We start from the raw sequence: 13909 nt of genomic DNA, 5'->3' as shown, positions 1-13909 counted from the left end.
AAATCCTGATTTCTGGGCCTCATCCTCTGGAAATTCTGTGTCTTTGTTACTAATGTTGTGGCTTCACCCCATAACAAAGAAACAGAATTTCCGGAGGATGAGGCCCAGAAATCAGGATTTAAAAAAGATTCCTAGGTGATTCTAACGTGCAGCCAAGGTTGAGAACCACTGTCTTAACCAGACGCGCCTCTTCTCGCGGGCCAGGTCCCCGGTCAGGGCTCGCTCCCTCCTTGGGGAGAACAGCTCCCCGGGCTGGGGAAGGAGGAGGGACACCCGCTGCCTTGCAGCAGGAGGGAGGGTGTTTGTCCTGGGTGGGGCTCCGTGCCAGGTCCTCTGGGTGGCTGTGAAGTGGTGAGAGAAGGGGTGAAACGCTGGACTCCTGGACTTTGGGCAGGGCAGGTCCTTCCGAGTCCCTGGCTGCCGATCCGAGTGTCTTCCGGGCTCCGGCCTGAGCGCCCCAGCCACGGGCTGTGCTCAGGAAACAGGTAAGAGGACTGCAAAGATGAGAGACAGGCCCTTTCGAGGACGGAAGAAGATAGCCTGAGGCCTGGAGGGTGGGGAATATGGGTTGGAAACTTGTGGGGAAAGAGTTAGGGCTGACCAGGTCTGCAGATGCCGCAGCCTGAAGCCCTGGAGCCTGCTGGGGCCCTTGCATCTGGGTCCTGCGATGAGGGCTCCTGTTTTCTTCCTTTCCCTGATTTAACTTTGAAACGTACCCTTCCCTTTCCCCAAAACCTCGGCACTATTTCCTGCAAAGTCTCCTGTCTGCTTTAACCCTGTTCCCTTTGCAACTCTCCCCAAACGCCCTGTGCTCCTTTAGTGCTGTCTTTCGTCTCCTGCTGCCTTTTCCTAACCCAAGCTGTCCTCCAGTTCCTTTTCTGTTTTGGTCCTAAGTTCTAAATCCCTCTGCTAGTTATCAGGACCTGTGTTCTCTCTCTCTCTCTCTCTCTCTCTCTCTCTCTCTCTCTCTCGGTTTAAGTCATTTCCTCTCCCTCTTTCTTTCCCACAACCTTAAGCTTTGTGTTTTTAGTGTTGTAGGTTCCCTCCCCCCTGGTCACGGTCTCTCTCCAGTTAAAACACACGGTTGCCCGTACCCTCTCTCCTCTCTTAACTTGGATCCTCACCACCCTCGAACCAAGGTGCTCAGCTCCCTTTCTTATTTTCACCTCACTGGAGCTCTGTTGTTTCCCCAGCCCAGGCAGGGTCCCCCAGGCCAGGATGTCGGGCCTGGTGTTGGGGCAGCGAGATGAACCTGCAGGGCACCGGCTCAGCCAGGAGGAGATCCTGGGCAGCACTCGGCTGGTGAGCCAAGGGCTGGAGGCCCTGCACAGTGAACACCAGGCTGTACTGCAAAGCCTGTCCCATACCATTGAGTGTCTGCAGCAGGGAGGCCATGAAGAAGGACTGGTGATGCGTGAGAAGGCTCGGCAGCTGCGCCGTTCCATGGAAAACATCGAGCTGGGGCTGAGTGAGGCCCAGGTGAGAGGGAAGACAGGGTGCCAAGTGGCCCATGGAGGAGCAGTCGTCTGATTGGAGGTTTGGGATCACTTGGATCCCCTTGTCCTAGATTCTTGCATTCATTCATTCATTCATTCAGTAAATATGTATTAAGCTCCTACTATGTGCCAGGCACCACTCTTCTGTGCACTAGAGACACATCATGAACACAACACTCAAAAATCCTTGCCATCTTAGAGCTTGCTTTCTAGCTGGGAGAGGCAGACAATACATACATAAATTAGTAAATGATTCAGTATGCCACAGTGATAATTGCTAAGGATAAAAGAATAAAATTAAAGCAGGGAAGGGGATTAGGAAGTATGGAGAGGGCATATGAGTTTAGATAGAGTGGTCAAAAAAGGGCTTTACTGGCCTGGCCAGGGTGGCTCAGTGGTTGAGTGTAGACCCATGAACCAAGAGGTCACCAGTTCGATTCCCTGTCAGGGCACATGCCTGGGTTATGGGCTCGCTCCCCAGCAGGAGGCAGCCAACCAATGATTCTCTCTCATCATTGATTTTTTCCATCTCTTTATCCTCTCCCTTCCCATCTCTCTAAAATTAATAAAAACTTTTTTTTTTTTTAAAAAAAAGGCTTCACTGAAATGGTGACATTAGAGCAAAGGTTTGAGGATGAGGGAATGAGTCATGCAATAAATGGGGGAAAGGCACCCTAAGCAGCGTGGACAGCAAGTGCAAAGGCCCTGAACCAGGGCCTTTTTAAAAAAAAATTTTTTTTATTATTGATTTCAGAGAGGAAGGGATAGGGATAGAGATAGAAACATCAATGATGAGAGAGAATGGATTGGCTGCCTTCTGCACGCCCCCTACTGGGGATTGAGCTCTCAACCTGGGCATGTGCCCTTGACCGGAATTGAACCTAGGACTCTTAAGTCCACAGGCCAACACTCTATCCACTGAGCCAAACCAGCCAGGGCGAACCAGGGCCTTTTCAATGAGCTCAGTGAGGGCCAGTGTGGCTACAGTAGAGTGAATGAGGGGGACCAAAATAGAAAATGAAGTTCAAGAGGTAATGCGGTTGGGGAGAGGGGGAAGATCGTGTCGAACTTGTAAGTCAACATAAGGATGAGGAGAGGAGAGATAACATTTTAAAAAGATCATCTGGCTGTTGGGTAGGAATTGACGGTGGCTTGGCCTAGGATGGTGACTATGGAGTTGGTGAGAAATTGGATTCAGGGTATATTTTGAAGGTGGAGCCATTGCTCCCCAACCCCACTTCCTGGCTCCTGCTAGTCCTGCCACCACTCCTCCTGCCTATCTCTGAACACTCCTAGCCAGCATCTGGTGCTCACAGGATGTGCCCACCTAGGTGATGCTGGCTTTGGCCAGCCACCTGAGCACAGTGGAGTCGGAGAAACAGAAGCTGCGGGCTCAGGTGCGGCGGCTGTGCCAGGAGAACCAGTGGCTCCGGGACGAGCTGGCAGGTACCCAGCAGCGGCTACAGCGCAGCGAGCAGGCCGTGGCTCAGCTGGAGGAGGAAAAGAAGCACCTGGAGTTTCTGGGGCAGCTACGGCAGTATGACGACGATGGGCACACCACGGTAAGCGTGTGCGGGCGAGGCTGCCAGGGTGGGGGGTTCGGATAGCTGGGAGTCACCACAGTCATGGGGCAATGGCCCCATCATCTGCAGGGGCAACACTGCTGCTCAGCCTGCCCCACCCGGCAGAATTCAGGTCCTGACCCCAGCTCCAGCTGACAGCAAGGGGAAAGGATATTCACTCATTCAATCAACATTTCACTAAGTGACTATCACATATGCCAGGCACTGTGCACTCCCCTGGGGATGCAACAGTGGACAAGGCAGAGTTCCTGCTCTCACAATTATAGATTTGTGCGGGGGAGACAGATAAACACCCGGACAGTTCCAATCCAGAATCCTAAGTGCTGCAATTAGGGAAAGCATAGCCCAGTTGAACAAGAACCTCCTAAAATTTGCTCTCAAGATGTATGAAATTTAACTTTCACTCAACAGGCATTTATATATCTTTATGCCTTAGGCAGTTCAAGAAGATGCATATAGGAGACATGTAAAGAACTAGAAAAGAGAGTTTCTGGGTTTTTTTGACCTTATAATGTAGCTGTAGGAACAAGACTTACGTATGAGAACTCATGTGGGACAACACAAAGCAGCAAGTGCTTGGTGCTGGGTGAGGGATCCAGTCAGTGTGGGAAGAATTGCAAGGAGACAGGTTTCTGAGGATTGGAATGGTCTGAGAAAGAGTCACAGAGGAGGCAGGGTGCAGGGATGGTGAGATGTAGGTTAGATTTTTACATTTAAATGGTTAGGAGTTCGGATAGATTTTGATGGATGATGAGGGAGAGGGAGGAGCTTTCTAAACTGGGTGGTGGGGTGTCGTAGATAAGGCTCCAGGGCTGGGAAGCTGGTCTATTCCAGGGAAAGTGTGCTGGTTGCATGGGACACAATGGGGAAGCTGGGCAGCAGGGTTGGAGGTGTTTGTACAAGGCTGCAATGCCTTGTGGGCACAGCAGAGTTGCCCGTGTGAAAGTAGGTTAGACAGTGAGGGTTGGGCACTAAGTCCAGCATGAGCCGTGGCAGATGATGGGTACGTGTCAGTAAGATCACACACTCCCTGCCCTCAGGACAGACAGGACAGACATATAATCAATGTAAACACACAGGACTATAATTACAGGAGTTGAGGGGGCGAGAGGTGGAGGCGGGAAAATGAGGGTACTTAGGAAGGAAGCTCTCTGAATGTGAAGAAAGGGAAAGTTGAGATTTGCAAATGAGAGGCCTTAGCTTGGTGAGAGGAATGCTGGGCTTCCCGGGGCCAGGGACATGAACAGGGTTCGTTTCCTGGACCTCACCTGTCAGGGATTTCATGGTTCCAAGGGGCCCTGAAGAGGTTCCTGGGGGGATATCTTTGCTGCTGCTTTCTTTCTAGGAGGAGAAGGAGGGTGATGCCACCAAGGATTCCCTGGATGACCTTTTCCCCAATGAGGAAGAAGAAGACCCAAGCAATGGCTGTGAGTCTGTCTCTGGAGTGGGAGGGTGAAGAGGGGCAGCAGGAGCCTGGCCCAGCTGTGCCCCCTCCCCCAGCCCCCGTACAAAGGATGCCCACCATCCAGAAATAGTTCTCCATCTTCCTCTGGAGATGGGGCAGAGACTTGGCTGGTACTCTGATTTCCTCAGCCTCCCCATCATTTCTTACCCATCAACATTGCCAGGTACTGTGCTAGGCGCTGGGCATACCGAGATGCGAACAACAGGGGGCTGGCAGTAAGGAGTTCACGGTTGAGTGGGAGAGTGACCCTGGAGTGGAGGAACATGAGCTCCTCCAGGGAAAGAACCAGGTCTCTCTTATCTTTGTATCTCTGGCACAGCCCCTGGCTCATACTTATGAAGGAAATGTTTGTTGAGTGAATGAATTACTGGGTGAACAAATGGGACAGGTTCAAGGGAGTGGGCAAAAGAATAATAGTTGAGGCAGATCTCCAGAGAGAGAGCCTGGTGGGGGCGGGGGCAGGTGCAGGCGTGGAATAAGACAGGAAGTAAGGGTGCGGAGGGCAGGCAGCAAAGGAGAGAGGGAGAGTCCCTGAGGAAGTCTCCTGTTCGTTTTCTGGGATGGTTTAGTGTCACGTGGCCAGGGCGCCCAGCATAGCGGATATGAGATCCCAGCGAGATTACGGACTCTGCACAACTTGGTGATCCAGTATGCAGCTCAGGGTCGCTACGAGGTGGCCGTGCCGCTCTGTAAGCAGGCACTGGAGGACCTGGAGCGCACATCTGGCCGGGGCCACCCAGATGTTGCAACCATGCTCAACATCCTTGCTCTGGTGTATCGGTGAGCACTGCCCTCCCTCTGGCCACAAATCTGCTTCCAGGTTCCACCTTGATCCATCTTTGGCTCCCGCTCCTCCTCTCCACTGGGTATCTCTTCTCCCTGCTGGGCCTTCCAGGTGTATGCCACTTGGAGGCTTTCTTCTGTACCAGAACTCTCATTCTATCCATACCTGAGCCCTTGACCTTAGAGAATACTCCTTTCTCAGGCTCTTTGCTTGCCCAGTCTGTCTCCTGGGGAGGGTCTCTTTCTCTGCTTCTTGTGTCCAATAACCGGTGGCTCCTCTTGACATGGCGAGTTTTGCATACAGTATGGGTGTGTTGGTGAACCTGTCACTGCTCACATGGGGCTTCGTGTCTCCTCATGGTGGGTCCAATCCCTAAATGTATCTCAGATCCCAAAGGATAGGAGGGAAGGAGAGGGCTTGGGGGCAGAGTTCACTGTAACCCCTTGATACTTTTGTCCTCTTCCAGGGACCAGAATAAATATAAGGAAGCTGCCCACCTGCTGAATGATGCCCTCAGCATCCGGGAGAGCACCCTGGGCCGGGACCACCCTGCGGTCAGTATTCCTTGCCCTCCTTCCCCCATGCTCTTTTGGTCTCTCTTAGCTGTCCATCCTCCGCCCGCAGCTTAGTCACTGGGGATGCTCAAGAAGGAGATGTGAGGACTCCTTTCTTCCAGGCACTGTCCACTGATCCCAACTCTGAGACCCAAATGACTCCTTAAAAAAAAGTTTTTATTGATTTTAGAGAGAAAGAGGAAGGGAGATGGAAAGAGAGAGAGAGAGAAATATCCATCAGCTGCCTTCTACATGCCCCTTACTGGGGATCAAGCCCAAAACCTGGGCATGTGCCCTGACTGAGAATCAAACCAGTAACCTTTTGGTGCATGGGATGATGCTCAACCAACTGTGCCACATCAGCCAGGGCCAAATGACTCCTCCTTATAATGAATATTTTCCAGAAACTTAATTCATAGATTATGTAATCTACCTACACATATAATTTCCAAAACATTGAATGATAACTTATTAATATGAAAGTGAAACAGGGAAAGTAATTTATAATAAAATAATATATACAATACATTAAAATGAAATAAAAATACAATATAACAGTTGTACTGAATATAACTATGCTAGAAGATATGATATAGTAGTCTGATATATAATGAATAACTTTATATTTAGAAGGGGTAAGACCAGGAAACCATTCTATATAAGTATTAACCCTGCAGGTGTGGCCCAGGGGTTGAGCATTGACCTCTGAACTAGGAGATCACAGATCTATTCCGGGTCAGGGCACATGGGTTGTGGGCTTGATCCCCACTAGGGGGCATGCAGGAGGCAGCCAATCACGATTCTCTCTCATTATTGATGCTTCTACGTCTCTCTCCCTCTCCCTTCCTCTCTGAAATTAATAAAAACATATTTAAAAAAATAAGTATTAAAAATGACAGCAGAAGGATTGGTGGATACGAGATTAAAATATAGTGTTAGAATAACAACAGACCAGATTTATTTGTATATCATAAAACAGAGAGAAATAAGCAGGGGTAGCATGCTAAGGTAAACGATGGGTTGTCAAAATGGAGAAAATGAGAAATAAGATATTTCTGAAAGTGAACTGTGTGAAAATGATTCCCTATGTTATGACATGTGATAGACAGAGATGCTGTATCTCAGAAAACATCACTGTGTCTTGATGTCCCACAAAGTGTCAAAGCTTACATTTGTCAGAGAATGTCAGGCAGGACATTCAAAATTTGGCCGAGCTATTCCACACCTGCAGAACATCTGTAGCTTCCTTGCCTCCCCAAAGGTAATAAGGTCCCCAATATTCATGGCAACCAAAAACAAACAAACAAACAAACAAAAACACCACACAAATAAAACCCGCCTTCAGAAATATAAAAAAGTGCCCCTAGGGGGCGATGCCCCCCATAGAGAGCCCCAGGGCCATCCAGTTCAGCAATTCCCCCTCCCCTGACTCTGGCTAGGGTGGCAGAGTCCGTTTCTCTTGGGGGTGTGCAGCGTCGGGGAGGACCTCCAACTCTCAACGTCCTTGAAAGCACCAGTGTCTGAGGGGACAGGCCTGTCTTCCTAGGTGGCTGCCACACTCAACAATCTGGCTGTGCTCTATGGTAAAAGGGGCAAATACAAGGAGGCGGAGCCACTGTGCCAGCGGGCACTGGAGATCCGAGAAAAGGTGCCCACATCCTCTCCACATTCTTCCCTGCTGCTGTGACCCCTTCTCCAGCATCTGTCTTCTGGTTTACCCTCTTGCCTCACTTCTTTGTTTCTTACCTCCCTATCTCTGCCTTGTCTTCTCTTTTCTTTTTTTTTTAATTATTTTTTTTATTGTCTAAAGTTTTACATACATCTCCTTTTTCCCGCAGCTATTCCTACCCCGGGCAAGCCCCCACTGCCCCAGTGTCTGTGTCCATTGGTTATGCTAATATGCATGCATACAAGTCCTTTGGTTGTTCTCTAACCTCCCCCCGCCCCCCCACCTCCCCTACCATTTGTCTCTGGATCTATTTTTGTTCATCAGATTTTGTTGATCATTATATCCCACATATGAGTGAAATCATGTGATATTAATATTTCTATGACTGGCTTATTTTGCTTAGCACAATGCTCTCCACTTCCATTCATGCTGTTGCAAATGGTAAAAGTTCCTTCTTTTTTATAGCGGCGTACTATTCCATTATGTAGATGTAACACAGTTTTCTAATCCACTCATCTGCTGATGGGCACTTGGGCTGCTTCCAAATCTTAGCTATGGTAAACTGTGCTGCTATGAACATAGGGGTGCATATATCCTTTCTAATTGGTGTTTCTGGTTTCTTGGTTGTCTTCTCTTCTGTCATTCCCTTTCCCTGTTCCCTGTAGGTGCATGTGCATGTGTGTGCACACACGGACACACATACTTACAGCCACCTATCCCTCCTTTGCTTCCCTTCAGGTCCTGGGCACTGACCACCCAGATGTGGCAAAGCAGCTGAACAACCTGGCCCTGTTGTGCCAAAACCAGGGCAAGTATGAGGCTGTGGAACGCTATTACCGGCGGGCACTGGCCATCTATGAAGGGCAGCTGGGACCAGACAACCCTAATGTAGCCCGGACCAAGAACAACCTGGTAAGGGACGAGGGGCCACAGTGGGTGGAAGGAGGGGAGGGGACAGCATCATCGTCTGGTACATTAACACCATCACCTTTGTGCCATCTCTGGGGCTGTCTTTGGGGCTGAGGGATCTGCTTCATTCCAGTGGGAAGCAGAAGTCCTACAGCCTCTTAGGATGGAGTGGGAATACTCTTGACCATAGCTAGGAAAGGAGGTGTGAGGAGGATCTATGGGGAAAGTCATAAAGAGAACACGAAGTGGAAGTCCCTGAGCCTGGCTGAGAGCTTGCTCCATCTCTTGCTCCTGTGTTTTTGCCTTCCTGCCCCCAGGCTTCCTGTTACCTGAAACAGAGTAAATATGCTGAGGCGGAGACGCTCTACAAAGAGATCCTGACCCGAGCCCATGTGCAGGAGTTTGGGTCTGTGGATGGTGAGTGGTGATGGCCTAGAGAGGGAGCTGCTGGGAGGGAAAGAAATGCAGACTGAAGGTTGGGGGTTAGGCCACAGTGGTTCCCAGGGGGAGCCAGACCCCTTTAGTCCAGCCCTGTGGGCCTCTGGGTCCTGGCTCCCCCCATACTGTAAAGCTCAGTTTTCTAACCTTGCCATGCCATCCCATGTATCACCCCCAGATAACCACAAGCCCATCTGGATGCATGCAGAGGAGCGGGAGGAAATGAGCAAAGTGAGTGGGGGGAGTCAGCCTGGGGAGCCTGAGGCTCCCAGGGCCTCTGTCTTACTCCTGGCACTAGCCCAGTTCTTCACTTCCCAACCAAGCACCAGCCCCAGATGCATGGTGCCTTCCCCAACCCAGCCTGCACCCTAGCCCAGCTCCAGCTTGCACCCCAAATCTCTGTAGTCACATCTCTGGCTTCCTCTCCCCTTCTGTCCTGCAGACCCGGCACCGGGAAGGTGGCACACCCTACGCAGAGTACGGAGGCTGGTACAAGGCCTGCAAAGTGAGCAGGTAAGCGGCAGTGAGAAGGTGGCTTGGCCTCTGAGGCCCTCCATTCAGCCCTGATCCTGGCCTCCTGGACGTTTCCCTTTCCTCCCTTTGACTTGCCTTGGCCTTAGCTCTGCTCTCTCCCTCTCCTGTTTCTTTTTTCTTTTTTAATCCTCACCTGAGGATATTTTTCAATTGATTTATTAGAGAGAGTGGAAGAGAGAGGGAAAGACAGAGAGAAATATTGATGAGAGAAATACATCAATTGGTTGCCTCCTGCACGAGCCCTGACCAGGGCCCGGGCCTCAAAGCAGCCTGCAGATTGTGGAATTGCAGGGCTTCCCTCGAACCCGTGACCCTTTGGTCTTTAGGCCGATGTTCTATCCATTGAGCCAAACCACCTAGGGCTCCTGTTTCTTTTTAGAGCCCATCCTCACCTCCTTCCCTGGTCTCACCCCCCACAGCCCCACAGTGAACACCACTCTGAGAAACCTAGGAGCTCTGTACAGGCGCCAGGGAAAGCTGGAGGCAGCTGAGACCCTGGAGGAGTGTGCCCTGCGTTCCCGGAAACAGGTCAGAGACTGGGAGGGGGAGGGTGTCCCGAGATAGTGCCCTAGGGACAAGACCACTGAGGCTTCTTCTGAGTCTCGGAAGAACAAGTGGAGGGACCAAGGAGGGAGACCTGGAGAGGAAGGTGATAACCCTTGTGGTTGTGGTGGTTTTAAGTGTGTTCTTACCCCTACCTGCCCTTTGCAGTCAGAAATCCAAGTTCAAGGTTCACTTCACTGAAAGGGATTATTAAAAGGGAAGCCCTGCCCTTCCACAATTTGAAGACTCTGTTAAAGAGAGGCATGCATGGCTGGTGTGGGTGAGGGGAGCCCAATGTCAAGAGCGTCTCAAATTGTGGGTGTTAGCTCATTAGTGGGTCCAGAAAGCAATTCAGTGTGTGCCATGGCTAAACATATATATGCATCTATACGTAGGAATGCATCGCACATAGAAAAGGTGGGTATCGTTCCAGTTTGTGTACTGGGACATCACAAGGAAAAGTGTCTTCCTTCCTGTGGCTGATGGTGAAAGAGGGTTTGAAAGACCCATCCTGAGGAGTAAGGAGTGGGAAGTCCCAGCTTCTACCTTTTCTTCCAGGGCACTGACCCTATCAGCCAGACCAAGGTGGCTGAGCTGCTTGGGGAGGGCGACAGTGGAAGGACCTCCCAGGAGGGTCCTGGGAGCAGCGTGAGATACGAGGGCGGTGAAGATGCCTCTGTGGCTGTGGAGTGGTCAGGGGTAAGTCTGGCAATTGCCCCTGGGTCTCTCCTGCCCCTGCCTGCTGGTGTCAGTGAGAGGCTCTGAGCCTGTCCATGAAGGATATGAGAACATGTCCCCACTCCAGTTCAGTCAAGACCCTCCCTCTCAGAGGAATCTACCAGCCAGCTAGTGGCTGGGCTCTGGTTTTCAGTCCCTGGGCCTTTGGGGGAGGGGTGTGTGTGCAGAATAAATGGCAGGAGTAGACTCAGAAGCCAGTCTGCATGGGGTCCCCTTAGCTCCTGTTCCCCACCCCTCTCCACCAGGATGGCAGTGGGACCCTGCAGAGGAGTGGCTCTCTCGGCAGGATCCGAGATGTGTTTCGTAGAAGCAGTGAACTCCTGGTGAGGAAGCTTCAGGGAACCGAACCTCGGTCCTCCAGGTACACAGTGAGAATGAGAAATGGCAAAGCAGGCAGGTGAGCCCTGTCCTCCAAAGCCTCTGGGCCTCTCACCTCTGGAGAAGAATCATAGAGCAGGTCAATGGGATGTCCATGGAGAGCGTTCAGGAAAAATGGTGTCCCAGTAGGGGGAAAAGACACCTGAGGAGATGCTCTTTACCGATGAAGATAAGAAAGTGTGTGTGTGTTGGGGGCGGGGAGGGGGGTGATGTGGAGGAGGCAGTGACTTGCTTTTGTGTGGCAGGCCCACAGCCTTAGTAACACTCAAGAGGAAGTGCCCTGGCCACTGAGCAGTGGTTAGAGTGTCAGCCCGAGCACTGAAGGATTGAGGGCTGGATTCCTGGTCAAGGGCACATACCCTGGTTGCAGGTTCCATTCTGGACCCCGGGTTGGGTCAGGGATGTGCAGGAGGAAACGAATTGATGTGTCTCTCTCACATCCATGTTTCTCCCTCCCTCCCTCCCTCCCCTCCCCTCCCTTCTACTCTCTCTAAGGAAAAAACTAATGGAAAAAATATCCTTGGGTGAGGGCTAACAAAAAAAAAAAAGGAAGGAAGAGGCCTCAATTCTTTCTTTTCCATTGTAGCAGCAACATGAAGCGGGCAGCCTCCTTAAACTATCTGAACCATCCCAGTGCCGCACCCCTGCAGGTGAGAGCAGTGCTGGTGAGCTTATCGGTGGATGAGGAAGAAAGGACAGCCTTAGAGCAAGCCCAGGGGGAGTTAGGGAAGAGAGAGAGTCATCTGGGATGAAGACTCTGGCTGGGGAACTGGACCTGGCAGCCGGAATCAGGCAGGCAGCTTGGTGGTGGTGGTGGTGACTAGGGAGGGACAGTTTCAGGTCAGAGATAGTAGCAATTAAATTCATGAGGGGGTAACAGGAATCAGTGTTCTCTAAACTGGTACTTTAGAATTAGTAATAATTCAAGAAAGATTTGGGGTTTCTAATTGCTCTTCCTCCTGTAGCCACCAGACACCTTACCTTGGGGACTCAGTAGTCAAGAAAAAGGGAAAAAGAAAAAAGTATCCAATCATCTCCTTTTGAAAAAACAGTAATGACATTCTAACGGAAATGACCACTTGCATCAACACATTCAAAGTATATGCCAATATTCATGTGGCTCTTCCAGGTCTTTTCTCCACCAGACTGTGGCCTTCTGGAAAATCCTAGCAAAGCCTCAGATCTTGGGGTTGAGGTTACAGGTCCATCGTAGGTCAAGAGATAAGACTGCAGCCACGAGATGGACAGACTCCAGGGGACAGTCTTCAGGAGGCTGAGGTTCCTGGGCTGATGGCCTATGTTGTCTGTTTCAGGTCTCCCGAGGCCTCAGTGCCAGCACTATGGACCTCTCTTCAAGAAGCTGACATTCAACCCACCCCCCAGGTCTCCTGGGTTCCCCCACAGCCCTCACAGCACTCCCTCTTGCTCCAGGCTCTTCCAGCCCCTTGGGGGGACAGTGAAGGGGAACAGTTAACCAGAAGATTGCTGCTGCCCTTAGGGTCTCAGCTCCCTCCTCAGGAATCCTTTTCAAGGACCCTCAGGACATCCTCTCCCCACCCTGTGGTCCTCGAGTAGCTGGCTCTGAGGCTCCCAGGTGGGTAAGGAGCAGGTATGCACCTCAGAGATGCAGCCTGCTGCTGGCTTATCTGTCAGAGGTTTTGGGCTGGCCAAGCAAGATACCTGGCCCTGGCCTCTCTTGTTCCCTCGGCTGCCTCACTTCAGGTCCATGTATTTCACTTTTCTTAAATAAAAGAATCAGGTAACCATTCTGCCACTTGAGTCCTGATTGAAGAGGGTAGGAAGCAAGGGTTGTGTTGGAGCCCTTCACGGAAGGGAAGGGTGAGGGGCAGTGATGGATGGGGCAACAGGAGTGTTGATTCTTGGATCTCTCCCCTCTTCCTTCCCTGTTTGTATCCTCTCCAGCAGGGCCTGCAGGAAGGCATCTGGGGGGTGGGGGAGGAGGCCCACACCCCAAGGAGAAGGTGCTGTGGCTGGGTTGTCAGGGACATGTGGTGGCCATGTGGCAGGACCCTGGAGTCCTGGCGCCACTGCTCCCGGGCTGTGAGGCCCTCTGTGGCTGCCCCTCCTCCTCCAGCTGCTGGGGGGAAGGGAGGTCTAAGCAGGCCTGGGGGGCCCTCCGGAGCCAGAGGGGAAGGAGGCACTCGCTCTCCATCCCCTCAGCATATCCTGGAGGCCTGAACAGCAGCTGGGGCCCATCTTCTAAAGCTTGACTCCTCCTGACCCGCCTCCTACACCCCTTGCTGCTTTCACAACAAAGAAAGAATGTGGGGGTGGTGGCGCTGGGGTGGGGGTGCCTGGAACAAGGCTGTGCTGGGCCTCCCCACAGCTGGAGACTTGGCCATGCCCTGACACAGCCCAGACTGCCTGGAGATGGACTTGGGATGAATCTGTCAGTTTAACAGCCGTCAGCCTGGCGCTCCGAGTCCAGTCAGTTTCTACCTTTGGGCTCATGGTGGTCCAGAGCCAAACCAGAGCCCAGCCGTGCACTGGTTCCTCATCTCTCCAGGCTCCGCCGTATCTCCAGGTTACCCTGCGTGGGGGACACCAAGGACAGTCGTCTGTTCTAGGTCTCGCTAAGGATTTCAGGTTGCAGAGTTCCCTCCCACCCGCGGACTTGGGGGAACTGTTGGTCAGAGTCCCCTAGAAGGCCCCGAGCTGACCATCCTCCCCAGGGGTCACGGAATCAAAAGTCACTGTGGTCCCCGCGTCCTCGCAGATCAGGCGGAGGCACAGTCTCTCACCCTACCGCGCTCAGGTCCCGGGCACTCTCCCGGGCCGCCCTCCGCCCGGGATCCAG

General features: G+C 51.9%; 1 protein-coding gene across 4 annotated transcripts in view; it reads left to right on the top strand.

Annotated features, from left to right (window-relative positions):
* KLC4 (kinesin light chain 4) overlaps positions 1-12860 on the top strand; it is a 13634-nt gene extending 774 nt beyond the window's left edge. The window contains exons 2-17 of one of the 4 annotated variants that reach the window (XM_005861002.2): positions 395-485; positions 1194-1479; positions 2828-3058; positions 4425-4506; positions 5114-5324; positions 5795-5882; positions 7429-7530; positions 8290-8463; positions 8778-8877; positions 9077-9129; positions 9341-9411; positions 9852-9960; positions 10534-10674; positions 10959-11074; positions 11678-11741; positions 12405-12860. In XM_005861002.2, coding sequence (XP_005861064.1) covers positions 395-485; positions 1194-1479; positions 2828-3058; positions 4425-4506; positions 5114-5324; positions 5795-5882; positions 7429-7530; positions 8290-8463; positions 8778-8877; positions 9077-9129; positions 9341-9411; positions 9852-9960; positions 10534-10674; positions 10959-11074; positions 11678-11741; positions 12405-12455 — 1970 coding nt within the window. In that variant the 3' untranslated portion in view covers positions 12456-12860. Of the gene's footprint in view, positions 1-394; positions 486-1193; positions 1480-2827; positions 3059-4424; positions 4507-5113; positions 5325-5794; positions 5883-7428; positions 7531-8289; positions 8464-8777; positions 8878-9076; positions 9130-9340; positions 9412-9851; positions 9961-10533; positions 10675-10958; positions 11075-11677; positions 11742-12404 lie in introns of those variants that run through there. The other 3 variants (XM_005861004.2, XM_005861001.2, XM_014535399.1) reach the window with 3 other exon arrangements.
* The last annotated feature ends 1049 nt before the right edge of the window (positions 12861-13909 follow it).

Source organism: Myotis brandtii, unplaced genomic scaffold (genome assembly GCF_000412655.1).
Source record: "Myotis brandtii unplaced genomic scaffold, ASM41265v1 scaffold143, whole genome shotgun sequence".
Classification (NCBI taxonomy): Eukaryota; Metazoa; Chordata; class Mammalia; order Chiroptera; family Vespertilionidae; genus Myotis; species Myotis brandtii.
This window is presented reverse-complemented; position numbering and strand designations above follow the sequence as displayed.